Below are 19,766 nucleotides of genomic sequence, written 5' to 3' on the forward strand. Positions count from 1 at the left end.
GATGGCATCACTGACTCGATGGATGCAAGTCTGAGTGAACTCTGGGAGATGGTGATGGACAGGGAGGCCTGGCGTGCTGCGATTCATGGGGTCGCAAAGAGTCTGACATGACTGAGCGACTGAATTGAACTGAATAGGGAGAGGTGAGTTCAGGTTCTTCCTATGCTAACATCTTGAACCCTCTCCCAAGAACACTATCTTTAAACTTGCTGTGTGCCCTTTACTATTTCACTTCCACTCCCTTCCTTGTCAGAGCTATACTCAATTCTGTGTTTATAATATAATGTTCTTTATAGTTTTTCCACATATACTTGTCTCCTGAAACAATACATTATTTAATTTAGCCACTGTTTTTGAACTTTAAGTGCAAATATACTGTAAGTATGCTGCAGCTTACTTTTTAAACTTTTTCCCTATAACATATGCCTGACATTCATCTATGTTGTTGCATACAGTTTCAATTCACTCACTTTCTCTGCTGCATAAATATATTTATCCATTCTCCTGCTGATTGACATTTGTATGGTTTCTAGTTAAGGATAAGTACTATTAAGAACATTTTTGTACATGTTTCCTGGTGCACACAAAGTATCAAGGCTTTCATTATGGTATATATCTAGGAGTTGAATTACTGGTCAGTAGGCTTTGTCTACTGTACGAAACTCCAATACTTTGGCCACCTGATGTGAAGTGCCAACTCATTAGAAAAGACTCTGATGCTGGGAAAGATTGAAGGCAGGAGGAGAAGGGGACAACAGAGGCCAAAACGGTTGGATGGCATCACTGACTCAATGGACGTGAGTTTGAGCAAGCTCTGAGAGATTGTGAAGGACAGGGAAGCCTGGCAAGCTGCAGTCCGTGGGGTTGCAGAGTCAGACATGACCGAGCAACTGAACAACAGAAGCAAGGCAAAATACATCTTCAGCTAAAGAAGGTAATGCCAAATTATTTCCTAAAATGGTTGGACCAACTCATACTTTCATCAGCTGTGAAATAAGTTTCTTCCCGTTTTTTTTTCCCCCAATTTCTTGTACTCATTTGAAATTAAAAGTTTTCTGCTACATTTTTTACTTTCCAAAAGATCAATATAATTTTCAACTGTTTCCTGAAACGTCTATATTTCATTTCTTGCTGTTCGTATTTCAAAGTGAGGCACTAGAAAGCTGATTAAAAGATCAATATACACAAATAGGGCTTGCCAACAGTGGTTTCACTGACCACTCAGGGACCTGGATGTTTCCCTGGAAGACCACGTTAAATATCAAGGTAAATAGGCCTTCCCTCTGGGGCCAAGTAGTCTCTCCAGAGAGGACTCCCTCAGCTTCTTCCTTCTGTGACATTCTGAGATTAAGATTAATTTGATTATAAAGGGATTAATAATATTCCTATGTGAGCTTTCACCTCAGTTTTCCCTGTTTTCAGTTTAGCACCTCTCCGCTATCTTTTTCCACAGCAGCTAGTTTTGAACTTCCCAAAATCAAGTATTTCCAGTGTCTCACTACCTCTTACAGAGATTTTCTAGTCTCTTTCTGATTACCTCATGCCACCATCTCATCCTTCTGCATTATCTGACTCCTCAAATTTCTGTACCTCTCAAGACTTCTGAAACCCAAGTTTGCTGTCAGTGCAATTTTCTGTAGACATCTAATATTCAGATTTTTGAGCTTTGGTAACTTCTCTATGCCTTCCAAAAACAAGTCAACAGCAATTGTCTCCTTTCCTAGTCGCTTAGCCCTTGTGGGTTTACACCTTTATTAAAGTAATTCATTTATTCTCATTTTAGAAGAATCTTGGGAGGAAGCAAATGTGTGTTAAGTCCACTTTAACTGTAAATTCTTTCCTTACATACTTTAAGCACATTAAATGTAATGAAATTATAATGACATCATCTGTAGTTGTATATTTGTTATAAACATGCTTTGCAAGGTAAACCGTTTTCTTAGAAATGATGCTGAAGACATTTAAATACATATGTCCTCCTAAATAAAAGAGTTGCTTTAGAATTTCAAAAGGAAAAGATTTTTTAAAAGATGTTTCCTAATGACATACACTTCATCCTCAAATACTAATAAACATTGTTAAAACAGATTCATATACTCCCTTCCCCCAAAAATGTGAAATGCAAAAAACAAGGATACAATTGTACATATGAGCTGTATGTTTGAAACACTCCTTTTATATTAAATAGAAATGCATTTACCATTTGCAAGCCTGTAAATATTTATGAATATAAACATGTTATTATGAACAATTTCAGGGGAAAAAGCTGGAAAATCTTCGATATATCTTAAGAGGAAATAGATATTAGATGGATAAAATTAATGTTTTAAACAGAAAATGTAACTCAAGTTGACAAAAATAAGTTAATCAGAGTTAACAAAAACAAATTCCTTTCCACCAGCTGATTTTTCATTAAGTATAAAGAAAACGATGCAGTTTCACTGGAGAATCTAGGCTCTAACCTTTGCTATTAGGTATTTATATTGTTGTAACTTATATTTGAAAAATATTGAAATTAATCCAGTTTATTTACCGCCAATGTGTAAGGTATTCTTCAAAGACCACAGGTGCAGTTCAGTCAAGCAGAATGACATCTGATGGCAGAAGGAATCTCTATGCTGTTTAAAAAATAATTAAGAAGAGGTGTCAATTAATTATCTTCTATTGCCAATAAAATCAAGATCCCATAGAAATAATAAAAAGAATCATTTGTCACTACTGATATTTGAGATACAGTTCATTAGAATAAACACAATTTAATATATCTTAGGTTAACAACCCAGAAATAAATGAAAAAAAAATCACTTTTCCTAAATTTAGTATGTCATTGCATTGAGAAACATAGGAAGAATATATATATATATTTGGGTTTCCAATAATATATGATTTTTAAAACTGAGTTTATTTAGAATTAGTTAGTAATTTAAGATTTTTAAGGAAAAGAAATATCTGCTAGGTAGTTATTAAGTACAAAAACATTTTGTGGTGCATTTTTAAAAAGCAAGTATTTGCAATCTTTCACATGCAAACAGGCTAATTAAAATGGAATTCCCAAGATGAATGGTATATAGTTACTATTATAGGAAACATATTTACTTAGAAGTAAACTGTGTGAAACCACATTAGCATTCAAATTAATTTGTTCATCTGCATGTCATGATAGATCCAGATATTCTACACTACATTCAATTTAAAAAGATAGCAAAGTTGTACATCTTATATTTCTTCCCAGTTCTAACAGTAGGGCCTAGTGATGGATATTCAGTTCAGTTCAGTTCAGTCGCTCAGTCGTGTCAGACTCTTTGCGACCCCATGAATCGCAGCACGCCAGGCCTCCCTGTCCATCACCATCTCCCAGAGTTCACTCAGACTCACGTCCATTAAGTCAGTGATGCCATCCAGCCATCTCATCCTCTGTCGTCCCCTTCTCCTCCTGCCCCCAATCCCTCCCAGCATCAGTCTTTTCCAATGAGTCAACTCTTCGCATGAGGTGGCCAAAGTAATGGAGTTTCAGCTTTAGCATCACTCCTTCCAAAGAAATCCCAGGGTTGATCTCCTTCAGAATGGACTGGTTGGATCTCCTTGCAGTCCAAGGGACTCTCAAGAGTCTTCTGCAACACCACAGTTCAAAAGCATCAATTCTTCGGCGCTCAGCCTTCTTCACAGTCCAACTCTCACATCCATACATGACTACTGGAAAAACCATAGCCTTGACTAGACGGACCTTAGTCGGCAAAGTAATGTCTCTGCTTTTGAATATGCTCTCTAGGTTGGTCATAACTTTTCTTCCAAGGAGTAAGCGTCTTTTAATTTCATGGCTGCAGTCACCATCTGCAGTGATTTTGGAGCCCAAAAAAATAAAGTCTGATACTGTTTCCATGATGGATATTATTTATACTTTAAAAAAAATTAATTAGAACTTCATTAATTTTGACTAATTGGACAAAGGCCAATCTTAAAAAAAAAAGTAACATTTTACAAATATTTTAAAGGAATTGAAGTAACTTTCAAATGTTTGCTTGGAAATACATGTATTATACTACATGTAAAGTTTCCTGTATATTAGAAATACATAAACTATTGACATTTTCTTTATACAGATCATAAAAAGAACTGCTATTTCCAACAAACTTCTGAATATTTTATGACATCTACTATATGAAAATAATAGCTTGAAAAATATTTTATGACATTTATTATATGGAGAAAAAAGCTCTCAGCTTAACATTAGGAGTGACTAAAAATATTTCCCCATACTATTTATGAATGATAATCCAAAATACTTTTAGACATAATACAGACTTTGTTAGTCCTTACCTCACCTTTACTTTTGACCTCAATGTACTTATAATCATCAAGATTCAGATGCATGTTCAACTAATGAGACACAGTTACTAATTGTTGAAATGGCAGAGTAATCAATTTCACAGTATAACAGAAGGGCTTAAGCCTGCTTGGAACAGCAGGGCACTGAGAAAGCTACTGAGATATTATAAAATGTTAACAGGACCTCAGAGAAGCAAAGGATTTCACCAGTTAAATGAAGATGATAGCAGCATATAATACTATGGACCTGCCTGTGACAAGCATTCTTCTAAAATTTTACACATATTAACTCAAATATGTAACTCTTTGAAGTAGTATCACTATTACTCCTATAATGAGGAAACTAAGATATAGAAAAGACAGATAGCCAGCAGGTAGTAGAGGTGGGCTTTGAATCTAAACAGACAGGTTTTCAGACTCTGTGCCGGCAACCACAGGACACCTACTGTACTGGGGTATACAGAATTGATGCTTTTGAACTGTGGTGATGGAGAAGACTCTTGAGAGTCCCTTGGACTGCAAGGAGATCCAACCAGTCCATCCTAAAGGAGATCAGTCCTGGGTGTTCATAAGAAAGACTGATGCTGAAGCTGAAACTTCAATACTTTGGCCACCTCACTCGAAGAGACCCTGATGCTGGGAGGGATTGGGGGCAGGAGGAGAAGGGGACAACAGAGGATGAGATGGTTGGATAGCATCACCAACTCGAGTTTGAGCAAGCTCCAGGAGTTGGTGATAGACAGGGAAGCCTGGCATGCTGCAGTCCATGGGGTTGCAAAGAGTCGGATACGACTGAGCGACTGAACTGAACTACCTTACATAGGGAGAAATGAATGAACAACTTAGTACAAGAGGGATTTTATAATGGAAAAGTACCTAATTGTGGAGAAGCTTCTACACCAGAGGAAGTATTGAATTAGGCCATGCAAATGGATTAATATTTCACTAGGAACAGCGAAGAAAAGATATGATGAAACAGGCACGTACTTTCTTTGACACTGAGCACTAAAGTCATAATTTGTAGACTAAACTAGAAAATAGAAACACTCTTCAATTTAGTGTTTACTTAGATAGCAATAACGAGAATTTATGAATTCTAACAAAGGCTGAAGGTTAGCTGTTAGTAGCTACATAATAAGGTTTCATCATGCAAATTAGAGATAAAATTTTAGCCAAAAACAGAAGGCCACACTTTTACTTACATATCAAAAGAAGACTACACTTGTAAGTCTACTTTTCAGTTTAAGTCAATCAGTAATAAAGATTCTGTCAAAACATTCCCCTGAGACTTCCCTTGTGGTCCAGTGGTTAAGAGTCTACATGCCAAAGGAGAGGACATGGGTTCAATCCCCAGGTCTGAGAGGATCCCACTTGCCACAGAGTGGCTGGACCCACCCACATCACAACTCCTGAGCCCTTGCACCTAGTTGTGATCTGCAAAAGAGAAGCCACTGTAAAGAGGAGACTACGCACCCCAACAAAGAGTAGCCCCTGCTCGCTGCAACTGGAGAAGCCTGAGCAGCAACAAAGACCCAGATGAGCCATAAATAAATAAGAAACATTCCTCTGGTGACAGAAATGAAGAGTCAATCACAGCTTCTTTTTAATCCATACTAGCTATTCTTTATAAGAGGTAGAGAAGCTTTTAACTTGAAAATCCATAGGTCCATTGCGTGCTGTTGCTGCTGCTGCTGCTAAGTCGCTTCAGTCACGTCGGACTTTGTGCAACCCCATAGACAGCAGCCCACCAGGCTCTGCCGTCCCTGGGATTCTCCAGGCAGGAACACTGGAGTGGGTTGCCATTTCCTTCTCCAAAGCATGAAAGCGAAAAGTGAAAGGGAAGTCACTCAGTCGTCTCCAACTCTTCGCGACCCCGTGGACTGCAGCCTACCAGGCTCCTCCGTCCATGGGATTTTTCCAGGCAAGAGTACTGGAGTGGGTGGTCCACTGCGTATCTTTACTAAATTTGAAAATCCTAAACTACTCGGAAATTATGGAGGAGAATACGCAAAACGATGTCTGTAGACAGCAAAAAATGTCAAGTACAAAGCTTTGACTCTGCATTTGGACATAAGGAGAAATTCTGAGACTAGCACAGTGTAAAGTCTATGATCTGGACTTGAAAACAGGATTCATTTGTAGTTTCATTGGGGGTGGGAGGACTGAGAAAAATATACAAGTTGTTTCTAAAAATGCTCCGATGTATAAACAATATTGGTCCAGTTTCCCATGGAAAAAGACTAAGACAAAGGGGAGAGAGACATTCTACTTAGAACCACCCCTGGAATATTTGGTTTAAGGGTTGTGAAGTGGCCACAGGGGTTGGTGCTCAGTAGAACATAAGTAGGTCTGGTAGCCCTTTGCATTACTGTACTCAGAGTGGTGATATCCAGACAAAGCAGGATCCACACCCAGCAAAAGTAGACATGGTGGCAGCAATAATGTGTTGATGGAGCAGGTGTGGCAGGTAAGGTGAGAAGAAAATGGCTAAAATGGCTAGTGTCCACTAGTAAATGACTGGACTTATTTATGAATACATGTGACAACTCTTGCAGGTTCCCCAAAATATGTGTAATTAGGGAGGAGGCTTTGCAGGGTCATGCATTAGAGGGGAGGCAAAAGATAGTCAAATGTAGCTTATTCATCCTTATTTTCCTCTGAACTTCAAATATCTGCTAATAAGACCATGTAAAATTAAAAAGAATTAATATAGTAAATTTTTTAATATTTGTAAAAATCCATAATTACTAGATAGACATGGTGGGAGGGGACCAAATCAACATCCTGTCTAGTCCTCAACATGTCTTGCCATCTTTAAACTGTGCAGGTTTTTTCAAAGACTCAGACCTTTAAAGGTCTAGCATCTTACTCAAGAATGCCACCAGTTAAAAAGAATGCTGTAATTTCCATGTTTGAAAAATCTGCCTGAAGGAAGCAGTCAAGACTGAGCTCGTATCATTCAAATAGTGTATTAGTGCATAAACAGTTGTTTTTGAAGGAGGAAAGAAAAGAATTTCTGAAGAATTCTGGTTTCTGCATTCTGAGAGGGGATGTGGCCAAGGTTTTAAAAGGCAGTGAAACAGAAAGTGCCTAACAAAGGGGAGAAATATTGCCCTACTCAGTGCCCCTATGCATTTCTCTAGGGATAAAACCCAATATGCAGGACTTAGAGCGAAACCTAAAGTAGTTATACACGGAAAAATGAATAAAACAATGAATGACTAAAAATACAGCAAATTTTCTTAATATTGACTAGGAAAAAGAATTATCCAAGTGAAAAGAATAGCAGAAGGAAAAAGATAAACAAAAAAAATTGTCTAACAATTTAATTTTCATTTATTCTTAAATATCATTTTATTTTCTGTTTAATTTTATAAGACAGTTGATGACAGTCTCAGATGTCTCAGAAGGCCATTCTGAATTCAAATGTCCGGTCTTCATGACAGAATAAGAAGCATGATTTCAACTGAACTTGATCTAAATCTCAATTGTTCTCCTATAAAGGGGAGAATCTATGATAGCCAAATTTTGAGGATAAAAAAATGAGAGGATCTTAGAGAACCTTTCTCACTTTCTAGTTACATCTTCAAAAGGTTTAAAGCCTTCTTTCCAAAACAGATCACAGTATGAACGTGAACGTGAAGTTGCTCAGTCGTGTCCGACTCTTTGCAACCCCATGGACTATAGCCTACCAGGCTCCTCTGTCCATAGGATTTTCCAGGCAATAGTACTGGAGTGGATTGCCATTTCCTTCTCCAAGGGATCTTCCCAACCCAGGGATTGAACCTGGGTCTCCTGCATCGTAGACAGACGCTTTACCGTCTGAGCCACCAGGGAAGTCCCAGTATAATAAATACTTATTTGTCTTAAGATTGTGAGTGCGTGCTAAGTTACCTGAGTAATGTCCAACTCTTTGCGACGCTATGGACTGCTGCTAAGTGAATCTGCAGAATATCTGTCTTCCCTGGTTTCTTAGGTCAGCTACTTTGACTACTTTGGAAAGGAAAGGAAGCCTGAGGGTAAATAAAACCCTAATGTAAAACACGATGGAAAAGAAAAATAAACTAAGAGAAGACACTGCTGCAATTTAACAAAGACAGATGATACCATGGGCTAACAAGACATTTAAAATGAAATGTATGTTAGCAAAATACCTTAAAGAGCCTAAGGAAATCTTTCTTGGGCATAAAGTTAGAACACGTTATTTACTATCAATAGACTTTCTGAGGATTATCTAGTCACCAAAATGTACAAAATAAAAGACAACTAAATAGCACAAGTTTAAAATAAACCCCTAGTTGACTTAGGTATTCTGGTCATCATTAGGTAATTTCAAAATTATCTAAAATGTAGTGTATTCTCCCATAATCTCTTGTCTATTGCCATCTACACAGAATTATATTAACTATCTGTTAACCATACACATAAACATATTTAATCAATGTCACATTATCAGAAATAAAGATTTTTGAAATATTCAACACTGAACCAAACAATTATACAATAATAAAGTTTATGTAAAAGAGCAGAGGAGTCTGAAAGAGACTTCAAACTTAGATTTAATTTATTCTAACAAAAGACTGGTGTATTGGGAACACTGGGTCATCTGTACCTCGGAAAGTCCTATGATATCTAGTTATTAATTAAATATCACAAAAGCTTTGAGCACCTTAGGTGTCTGACATTTTACTATGAGTCACAGATACAGGGATTTATAAAGCAGGGTCTCTACTATCAAATAGCTAAAATCTAGCATAGCAGATAAAATAATCACAGAAACAGTCATATGAAGTTTGTGATTAATGCAAATTTAACAACATAAACAAAGAGCTATAGATTCAGTAGATGTTCTAGTTGGATAATAAAGAAATATTCTTGTAAAGTAGGAAGACATTTGAAGATCGTTAGACTTTGATAAAGAGAGAGAAAAAATGAAACAATATACAAAAACATAAATTAGACAAAAGATGCAAGGCATATTTAAGGAGTAGTCAGCAATTAGTTTGATGCACAAATAGAAGAGTTAAATCAGTTCCATACTAAGTAAGTTTTTGAATGCCAAAGTTAGGAATTAGGACTTTACATTCTGGTAAATTTCTACTGAAGAATAATGAATAGTTTCTGATCTAGTGAGGTAATTTAGAAAGGAGAATCAACAGATCAGAACTGTTTTAAGATTAACTTTGTGAATGGGAATATTGGAGGGATTTTTTTATAGAACTGATCCAAAATCACTGCAGATGGTGACTGCAGCCATGAAATTAAAAGACGCTTACTCCTTGGAAGAAAAGTTATGACCAACCTAGATAGTATATTCAAAAGCAGAGACATTACTTTGCCGACTAAGGTCCGTCTAGTCAAGGCTATGGTTTTTCCTGTGGTCATGTATGGATGTGAGAGTTGGACTGTGAAGAAGGCTGAGCGCCGAAGAATTGATGCTTTTGAACTGTGGTGTTGGAGAAGACTCTTGAGAGTCCCTTGGACTGCAAGGAGATCCAACCAGTCCATTCTGAAGGAGATCAACCCTGGGATGTCTTTGGAAGGAATGATGCTAAAGCTGAAGCTCCAGTACTTTGGCCACCTCATGCGAAGAGCTGACTCATTGGAAAAGACTCTGATGCTGGGAGGGATTGGGGGCAGGAGAAGAAGGGGACGACCCAGGATGAAATGGCTGGATGGCATCATGGACTCGATGGACATGAGTCTGAGTGAACTCCGGGAGGTGGTGATGGACAGGAAGGCCTGGCGTGCTGTGATTCATGGGGTCGCAAAGAGTCTGACACGACTGAGCGACTGAACGGAACTGAACTGAACTGATCTATACAAAAACAAACAGACAACACCAATACTTAGCAACAAGGGCTTGTTGGGATGCTGGCAGTTGGAATGTAAATAAAGCATCAGATTCAAGTGATCATTTGAAGAAGGTATCAAAGGTGTATGGGAACTGATGAATCATGGAAGTGAGGAAAAAGGAGGAATCCAGAGTGACCACCATGACACGGGGATCTGCTTACTGCATAGACATGACCCTTGCCTTGAACATGACTCTACTGAGCAGACACACCTCCAACATCATGTGCTGGTAAAAGAGTACCAGCACATTCTGTTCACAATGATTGAATCAACTAATTCAACCAACAACCTCCATTTTCCTAGCCACTGACCTGGCCATAGGCCTAAGCCACTGAATGAGAGCCCAGAAGAAAAATAAATTCGAGGATAAGTAGTTTGGTAATTCTCCAACACAGAGACAATGGGAAACACAGATTAAGGCGATATAGAGCCAGAAGGGCACGGAGGAGAAAATGGTGTGTGTGTGTTTAAGTGGTTGTACAGTGATCAAACCTGTTGCTTCTGAATTTTAATATAGAGATGACCTCATTATGGTTTCATGAGAAGTAGTTTTATCAAGGACACAAAGATTAAGTCTTCTAAAGAAGGTGTGGTTCTAGTGCTCTAAATGCTGGGCTCTGAGCCCAAAATGCCTCAATTCTAATCCGGCTATAACAAACTTATCCCAAATCATTCAGCCTCTCTGCCTCAATTTCTCCACCTACAAAAACAGAGATAATGATACTGACCTACATTTCTAAGAACACTGTAGAGATTAATTAATTCTGTACAATGCTTTGAAGATGAAAAGCACTGAACATTATTAGCGGGTATTATATAACTAATTGCTTGTAACTGAAAATTTCATCCTAAAACTTTACTCAAACAGTAGTTATCAAATAAATGTCCTAGCTCCCTTAGTAACATTTATCTCCAAATGTTACTAAATTAGTATTTTAAATGTATCTAGTTTTTTTTTTTACATTATATCATGTTATCTCAGAGTATATAAAGATGTAGATCACTCCAGACATCTAGAACACTTTTTCAATCTAAACAATCAGGACATATTTATCTGAAAATCAGCATCTATTGAGAGTAGTCAATAAATGCTAAAAGGTAATACATACTTCAAGTTACAAAATTTTAATTTAATAAATAACACTAAGCAATTAAATGGCAGAAGCAACAAGCAAAAGCACAAAGCAGTATGCTGAAAAGTCTATCATGTCCTTATTTTTATAAGTTATAGAACCTAAAAGCATACAGAAACCTAGCTTTGTACAAAAAATGAAGATTGAAACTTTTAAATCCATTAGACACTTTGTGCAGTCTTTTGTGTCTTCGTGGGTTTTAAAATTATAATAATAATGCATGCTTATTGTTTTAAAAAATGGAAATACAGAAGTATTTGATGTTAAAATGAAATCCCTTCCCAGAGGCCCTTCCTGCTCTGAAGGGAGCCATTACACAACATGGTAGGTGGCCCCCCAGACTCTGAAGTACTTAACAGCATGTCCCTATACATACTGACTTGTTTTGTATTTTAGTAAAGACAGTATTTTACTCAACATACAATTTGGTTTTTTTTTTCCACTGAACACGACAGCATGGATATCCTCTGTTAGCATATAAAGATTTATCTCGTTTTTTTAAAAAGGTGCCAGATATTCCACTGCATACTGATCATAATTTACTTAATGAACATGACTGCTCATTTCAGGACTATTTTCATCTTACAAACAAAAATACTATTAAAGTAAATATGCACACCTTACATTTTAATAGGTACTGACAAACTGGCCTCCAAAATGACAGTACCAATTTACATGTCCACCAGTAACATGACTGCCTTTTTCCCCATGTCCTTCCTCAATATGCTATGAAGTGAAGTTGCTCAGTTGTGTCCGACTCTTTGTGACCCTGTGGACTATAGCCCACCAGGCTCTTCCGTCCATGGGATTCTCCAGGCAAGAATACTGGAGTGGGTTGCCATTTCCTTCTCCAGGGGATCTTCCCAACCCAGGGATCGAACCCGGGTCTCCTGCATTGCAGGCAGATGCTTTAACCGCTGAGCTACCAGGGTTTTTAATTTTTGCCAATCTGGAAGGTGAAAAATGAAAAGGTGAAAAACTTGCAGCTTTAAGTTTCATTTTTCCATTCATTAAAGAGATCAAACAGCATGTCATGTATTTTTTAACAATTGTTTCTTCTATAAACTACCATTTCCCAACTTTGACCATCTTTCTACTGAGTTCTCCATCTCATTCTTTGTGCATTAATATTAATCCTTTGTTACATACATTAGACATGTTTCTTTTTAAAATTTATCTTTATACATGAAAATAAGAGAATATAGCATTCACATTTTTTAAAAATCAGGCACGACATCACAGAAAATTCTTTGAACTCAATTTAGCTACTGTTGTGCAGAGTGCCAGGGCCAGGATAGTTCTTCACAGCTGCTAATGATTGGTCAGGTGATGCTATTTCTAAATGAAGCCAAAAGCAATAGATTCCTGTTTTAAGAGAAGTTGTGCACCATACTCTCTTAAAGAGGTTAGAAAAAATTCTACACCTAGAAAGAATAATAGGAGTCTCTTCATTTTCCTAAAATAAATCATGGCAAAAATCTTTATAAATCTCCTGTTATACTTAAATTTGGAAAATATTTCTCTAGAGCACTGTTCAAACTGTTTAATTCACTTAGGTAAATAGATCACATCAATTTAACATTTTCTTTATTGTAAGCAGTTTTGACATTTGGACAGTTCACCAATGGCTTCTTCATTGTGGCCTGCTTCCTCCTCTTCTACTACTCTTTACATGCAACAAATTAAATTTCACTAATATTTAAAGATCAGTATTGACCTTTGCATAGCCATTTTCTGGGTTCCTGTTAATACAAACATCTTGTTTGCTGATGCTCTTTTCAAATATTTTACTGCACACAATTTTCCATTATTCCAAAGAGACTTGTGTCTAGTTGAAGTGCATTTTTTTCCATGATCCTGCAAATAATCACAATGGCTTATATCAGGCATTTTAGGGGGAAAAAACTATGCTTGCCTAAGCAAGTAATAATAGCAACCATAAAATAAGCTTTGCTCACCACCATCACCAACACATGTAGCCACCCTTCTGATCTTTAAAAATATGGACTTAATTCTTTTTAGGATGTATCTCAACCACAACAATAGAGAGACAGGGGATACAGAAATGCTGGCAATGTGACCATGATAAGTAATTCTAGATTGTAATTCCATAAATATAGTTTTATGCTACACTTGAATAGATAGGAAAGAAATGCAACTTTGAAGAGAAAATAAACTGAATTTCAAGAATTCCTAAAGAGATGAGTTAAAGACAAAAGAACACTGAAATGCTCTTATCTAAACCAATGCTAACTGTCGAAATAATTTGTCAGTTTAGAGTTACTATTTTAAAAAGCATATAAATCAAAGATTATTGCAAAGTGAGCAAGAATGAAAAAAGAGATCCTTTCTCTTCAAATAGGAAAGACAGTGAAAAAATCCTGAAGTTGCCCGCAGCTATATCACCTCAACCTTGTCAGATTTCACTTGTCAACACTTTGATGACAGACTGCCACCTCCTCCTCTAAAAAACAAATCCTACTAACTGATGAAAGAGACGGCTTCTTATGAAAAGTGGAATATTATCCATGCAATTTGATAGTTGTACACTTTAAAATCTTTTTTCCCCAAAGAGACTTGAAAAACATTTTTCTGTGACTTTTATCAAACTAACTTAGAAGCTAGAGAACCAATGTGAGGAAGTAAAGGGTGATTTAAAATACCTACTAAATGTAATTCATATTCACTATTTAATTCTCACAATAACTCTCTGAAATTATGTACTAAAGTGTGTGTGTTTGTTACTTCAGTATATCTCTGAGCAGGGAATAGCAGTTTTTCCAAGGAGTCCATTTATGCACTCCCGTCGCCCATCAACTCTGATGGACTCTAAATTTACAGCTATGGAAACTGATGCATAAGGTGGTAAAATAATTTACACAAGTTCAGTCAGCTTGCTAGGGAACAGGACTAGAATTCCCATTCATGATATCTGTGTGGTGCTCATTCAACTTTACCTTTCTCTGCCTAACACTATGCTAAGCCTTTTAGTTAAGCTTCTGCTTAAGAATCTGAGACAGGTGTCAATTTAGGCTTGTATCCATGGCGAAAGATATACATAGATGGAACCTATTTTCTGGCCAAATTTACTTTATTTTGCTTAAGAAAGCCCTTGAGGGAAATTATTCAAATGACGAAGGATTATTTTTCATTGGTGTATCAGTAGTTTGTAAATAAACTGATGTATCTAAAACATGATTATAATTGATTGGTATTTCTTAGGCACTAACGAGTATTCATACTATTTGCTTAGCAAGCTTCATAGATAATATAAAAATAAGCTCCAACATGACATATTAATGCCTTGAATGACTGTTAAATAAATGAACTTCTTTTTAAGTTACTGTATCAGAGAAGCTTTATTTCTATGTTGACTTCCCTCATTTGGTAGTGGCTCTCACTAAGTTCTTGGGTCCTCACTCTATGACAAGTTTTTAAAAAAATGTAAAGAAGCCCTAAATGCTCACAGTTTTTAAGAATTTCATGGTGAATCTTTTTATATTGTGATCAGATCCTCCTTCACACTCTTTCTTCCCTGATTGGTTATTTTCACCTTTTCTAATGGTTAATCACAACATTATTACTTAGTATACTTTTAGTATTTTTGTTTAACTGGTTGAATGAAGAACCAAAGCAGTTCACTCAGGAAAGAACAGTCTTTTCCTACTGAAATGAAGGCCTGTGAATAACCATCAAGGTCCCCAGAGAAGGGATCAATTTCACCTTAGGACTTAAAATGTTAATAATCCTTTAATACAGTAGGAAATTATCACCTGATATTTAAAAATCAGTAGAGTAAAAATAACACAAAGAAGATTCAAAATTATCATCATGTTTTGCCGTAAAACCCAAACAAATACTGCATTAATAAATAATTTGCTGTTTTTACAGGGCATATTTTATGTAAAAAGCTACTGAGAAGTAAATGGGACAATTATTTGAAAATACGTGAAAAACAATAATTATTCAATTATTCAATATCAGTTGCCTTTTCCTAAATATTCACTATCCATAGATTCTATTTTCAATAATATCTAAGGAAAATTATTTTAGAATTTATCATTCTGTTTCAGCTTCTAATTATTTTCAGCTTGGTTCAACCCACATTTGTGAAGCATCTACTAAGTGGCAACCAAGGGGCCAGGCATTGTGCTAGGCATTCAGAATAATAAAAACAAAAACAAGTACTTGCACTTGAGGAGGGAACAGCTTAGTAAGGGATGGGATGATGGGAGGATAAAAAGCAGTGAATACAATTATTGCTACATCAGAGTATGGCAAATAAAATGGAACTGTGTCAAAGGAAGAGAGTACAGGAAAAAAAGAAAATTGTTAATTATATCATCTAATGTATTCTCAATCACAAAAATAGAAATTATATGTCCATTTTCAGAACCTGAGACCTCTTCAGAGAAAATGAATAACTAGCATATAACCCAATGGAAACAGTGACAGTTCTTGGGCTACAAAATCACTGCAGATGGTGACTACAGCCATGAAATTAAAAGACGCTTGCTCCTTGGAAGAAAATCTATGACCAACCTAGACAGCATATTAAAAAGCAGAGACATTACCTTGCCAACAAAGGTCCATCTAGTCAGAGCTATAGTTTTTCTAGTAGTCATGTATGGATGTGAGAGTTGGACTATAAAGAAAACTGAGCGCCAAAGAATTGGTGCTTTTGAACTGTGGTGTTGGAGAAGACTCTTGAGAGTCCCTGGGACTGCAAGGAGATCCAACCAGTCCATCCTAAAGGAAATCAGTCCTGATTATTCATTGGAAGGACTGATGTTGAAGCTGAAACTCCAATATTTTGGCCACCTGATGCGAAGAGCTGACTCATAGGAAAAAACTCTGACGCCGGGAAAGATTGAAGGCAGGAAGAGAAGAGGACAACAGAGGATGAGATGGTTGGATGGCATCACCGACTCAATGGACATGAGTTTGGGTAAACTCCGGGAGCTGGTGATAGACAGGGAGGCCTGGCATGCTTCAGTCCATGGGGTCACAAAGAGTCGCACATGACTGAGTGACTGAACTGAACTGAACCCAGTCACATGAATATATTGTATTTTCTTAATTCCAGCATCACCATATTTCACATTTGATGGTTACTGAAATGGTATGTATCTTGTAGTCATTGTGTATATTTAATATAGTGTGGCTTTGGTAGTTCTCTATTATAACATTCTTGCTGGGAGGAGAGATCAAGATGGCAGAGCAGGAGGACATGGAACTCACCTCCCACCACAAACACATTAAAAAAAAAAAAATATGTGTGTGAAGTAATATTCACTGAAAACCAGAGATAGGAAGAAAGACTTCTGTACAACCAAGGCTATAAGAAAGAGTCGCACAGAATCAGGAAGGAGGGGAAAAAGAAAGATCAGGTTGGGACCTGCGACCCTGGGAGGAAACACAGAAGAGGGTGGAATACAATGGCAGAGATCCTCCTGAGGAATGAACGGTTTGAGTCACATATTGAGCACCTCAGCTATGGATGTGACAACCAGGAAGATGAATTCCTTTGGCTGGAGGTTAGAGGGCTGGTGGGACTAACTAGGATCTCCTAGTAAAGAGTGTGATCACTCTTGCTTACTCCCAAAACAATGTAGGGAAAAAAAAAAAAAACAGATTAAAACCACATGAGATTCTGGCCAGTTTCCCATAACCACTCCAGTGTGCACCCCTGCCTAAGTCCAATGCCCACTCCATCCTGTGTGCTCGGCTACACAGCTCCACATTGCGGAATGAGGGCTGCCACAACAAAGAAGAGTGCTCAGTTGTGCAGGATGGTACCAGCTCAGACTGCAACATTTGAACTGAGTAAGAGCAGCAGAGCAGCCACTAACTGGCTTTCAGAGACATCAGAAGTAGTCCCAGACTCCGGCTGCAGCCAAAGCTGTCATAACACATGATCAGACCTACACTGAGCACTCATAACTATTTTGCTTGCTCTGAGATGCAGCTCCACACTAGGGAGAGGGTGCTGGTGCTGGAAGCAGGGAGAGCACACACTCCCCACTCTCAGGGCTTCTACTCCAGCAACCTGGGACCTGACCCTGTCCCCAGTAGGGTGGTGTTGGGCAGTAAACAGAGAAGAAGCCTCAGGTCACACCTAGCTCAGGCTCTAACACTTTCATCCCTAGCACCATCTCCTTCAAGGTGGTATCAGCCAGTATACCCTGGGGAAAGACAAAACTTGTGCACACATCAAACCTAGCTCTCTCACCATAGCCACTGGGCACACACAGGGTATTTAGGGATGCTCCCACATAACAACATGCCTTCAAGACCTCAATTAAGTAACTGCTTCACCTAAATTCAGAGAGACAAAGAAAATTAAGCAAAATGAGAAGACAGAGGAACTAGTTTAACTGAAAGAACAAGAGAAAACATACGAAAAAATAATGAAAAAGAAATAAACCATCTATCAGATAAAGAATCCAAATCATTAGTAATAAGAATGTTACCTGAATTAGGGAAAAGAACAGATGAACACAGTAAGAATTTTAATGAGGAAATAGAAAATATTTTTTAAAATAGAACTGAAAAGACAGCTAAAATGAAAAACCACCCTAGACAGACTAAACAACACACCCCAATGATACAGAAGAATAGATAAGTGATCTGGAAGGCAGAATAATGAAAATCACCCAGTTGGAACAGCAAAAAGAAAAATAAAAAATAGAACAGTTTAAGAGACTTCTGAAAATCATCAATCACAAGGGAAGAAACAAAAAGAAGAATAGAGAAGAATTACAAAAATAAAAAAAGTAATAAAATGGTAATAACTATATAGCTATTTATAATCACTTTAAATGTCAATGGACTTAAATGTTCCAATCGAAAGACAGTGTAGCTGACTGGATTAAAAAACAAGGCCAGGGACTACCTTGGTTATCCCATGGTTAAGATTCCAGGCTCTCAATGCAGAGGGCACAGGTTCAACCCCTAGTCAGGGAACCAAGATCCACATGTACCATGGTACAACCAAAACAAAACAAAAAGCAAGGCCCATTGGTATGCTGCTTACAAGAAACTCACATCAGAGCTAAAGACACACACAGAGACTGAAAGTGAAAGGTTTTGAAAAGATATTTCATATAAATGTAAATGACCAGAAACCAGGAACACAATACTTGTATCAGACAAAATAGGCACCTGATACAGAAGCACCTAAATATATAACGGTCATTCAAGACAGAAAACCAATACGGAAACAGTGCCTTTAAATGGCACAACAGACCAGCTGGACTTAATGGATAGCTACAGGACGTTCCATACCCAAATAGTAGAATACACGTGCTTTTCAAGTACATATGGAATGTTCTCCACAGTAGATCATATGCTAGGCCACAAGACAAGTCTCAGCAAATTCAAGAGGACAGAAATCATATCAAGTATTTTTTCTGACTACAACTGTGTGATACTAGAAATCAATTACGGGAAGAAAAATGGGAAAAACATGCAGCTATGGTCAATTAATTTATAGCAAAGGAAGAAATAATTCAAACAAATTTTTTCTCGTAACTGAAGTAAATGAATTTGCCAGGTTGAAAAAAAAAATCACCAAGTACAATGAATTTATAAAAGATACAAACTCTAGGCACATCATTACAAAAATCACAAAACACAGAGGATAAATAAAAATCCTAAAAGTTTCCAGAGAAGGAAAAAAAAGCAAAAACTGATCACTTAAACAGGATGAAAGGAATCCAAATTTTCAATAGCAACATTAGAAGTTAGAAGACAAGGGAGTAACATTTTCAATTTTTGAAGGAAACTAATTTTCTATCTATAATTCTATATGTATCCAACTGTCACTTCACTGTGAGGTTAGGATAAAGACATAAAAGAGGCAACATCATAAAATTTAACTATCATGCATTGTTCTTCAGGCAGTTACTAGAAGATCTGTCCCACCAAATGATGGAATACACCAAGAGAGATGGTGAGATCCAGCAAATAAAGGATCTAACATAAGAACAAGGGGGAAAAAAGTTCTAGAATAAAAATAAAGAGAAATCCTACAAGGATAACTGTATCTCATGCAGACTGAAGCAGGAGAACAGAGAACTCTAGGAAGGATATTGCCAACAACAACTAATATTGAAAGTAATAGACTACCTGGTCATTTAAACTTACTGGAAGAAGATTTACACTTCTGCTAAAGGAGGTAATAAAGAAATAGGTCAATAAAAAAACAAATAAAAGGCAAGGCAACTATTGATTACACAGACAACAAAGTTATAAAAGAAGAAAAATATAATCATAGTAAGCTACATGGCTAACTTTGATTATTTACATACTTAGAATATATAAACACACAATATTAACAAAAAATTCTGATATACTATGTTAGAAAGGAGACAGAAAAGTGTGCGTGGGAAGGGATAAGTGCTGTAAAAGTGTGTGTTAGTCGCTCAGTTAAATCTGACTCTTTGTGAC

The 19,766-nt window shown here is 37.0% G+C and overlaps 1 protein-coding gene and 1 non-coding gene across 2 annotated transcripts in view; both read right to left on the bottom strand.

The window, feature by feature from the left end:
• Window positions 1–2,777, bottom strand: part of LOC120851330 (WD repeat containing planar cell polarity effector) — a 211,973-nt gene extending 209,196 nt beyond the window's left edge. The window contains exon 1 of the mRNA XM_040224029.1: window positions 2,534–2,777. Within this exon, the coding sequence (XP_040079963.1) occupies window positions 2,534–2,594 (61 nt within the window). The 5' untranslated portion in view covers window positions 2,595–2,777. The remainder of the gene's footprint in view (window positions 1–2,533) is intronic.
• A 5,314-nt stretch (window positions 2,778–8,091) lies between these two features.
• TRNAR-ACG lies at window positions 8,092–8,163 on the bottom strand. Its single transcript has one exon. It is a non-coding gene; the product is annotated as a tRNA-Arg (tRNA).
• Window positions 8,164–19,766: the final 11,603 nt, after the last annotated feature.

This window comes from Oryx dammah, unplaced genomic scaffold (assembly GCF_014754425.2).
Source record: "Oryx dammah isolate SB20612 unplaced genomic scaffold, SCBI_Odam_1.1 HiC_scaffold_25, whole genome shotgun sequence".
Lineage (NCBI taxonomy): Eukaryota > Metazoa > Chordata > Mammalia > Artiodactyla > Bovidae > Oryx > Oryx dammah.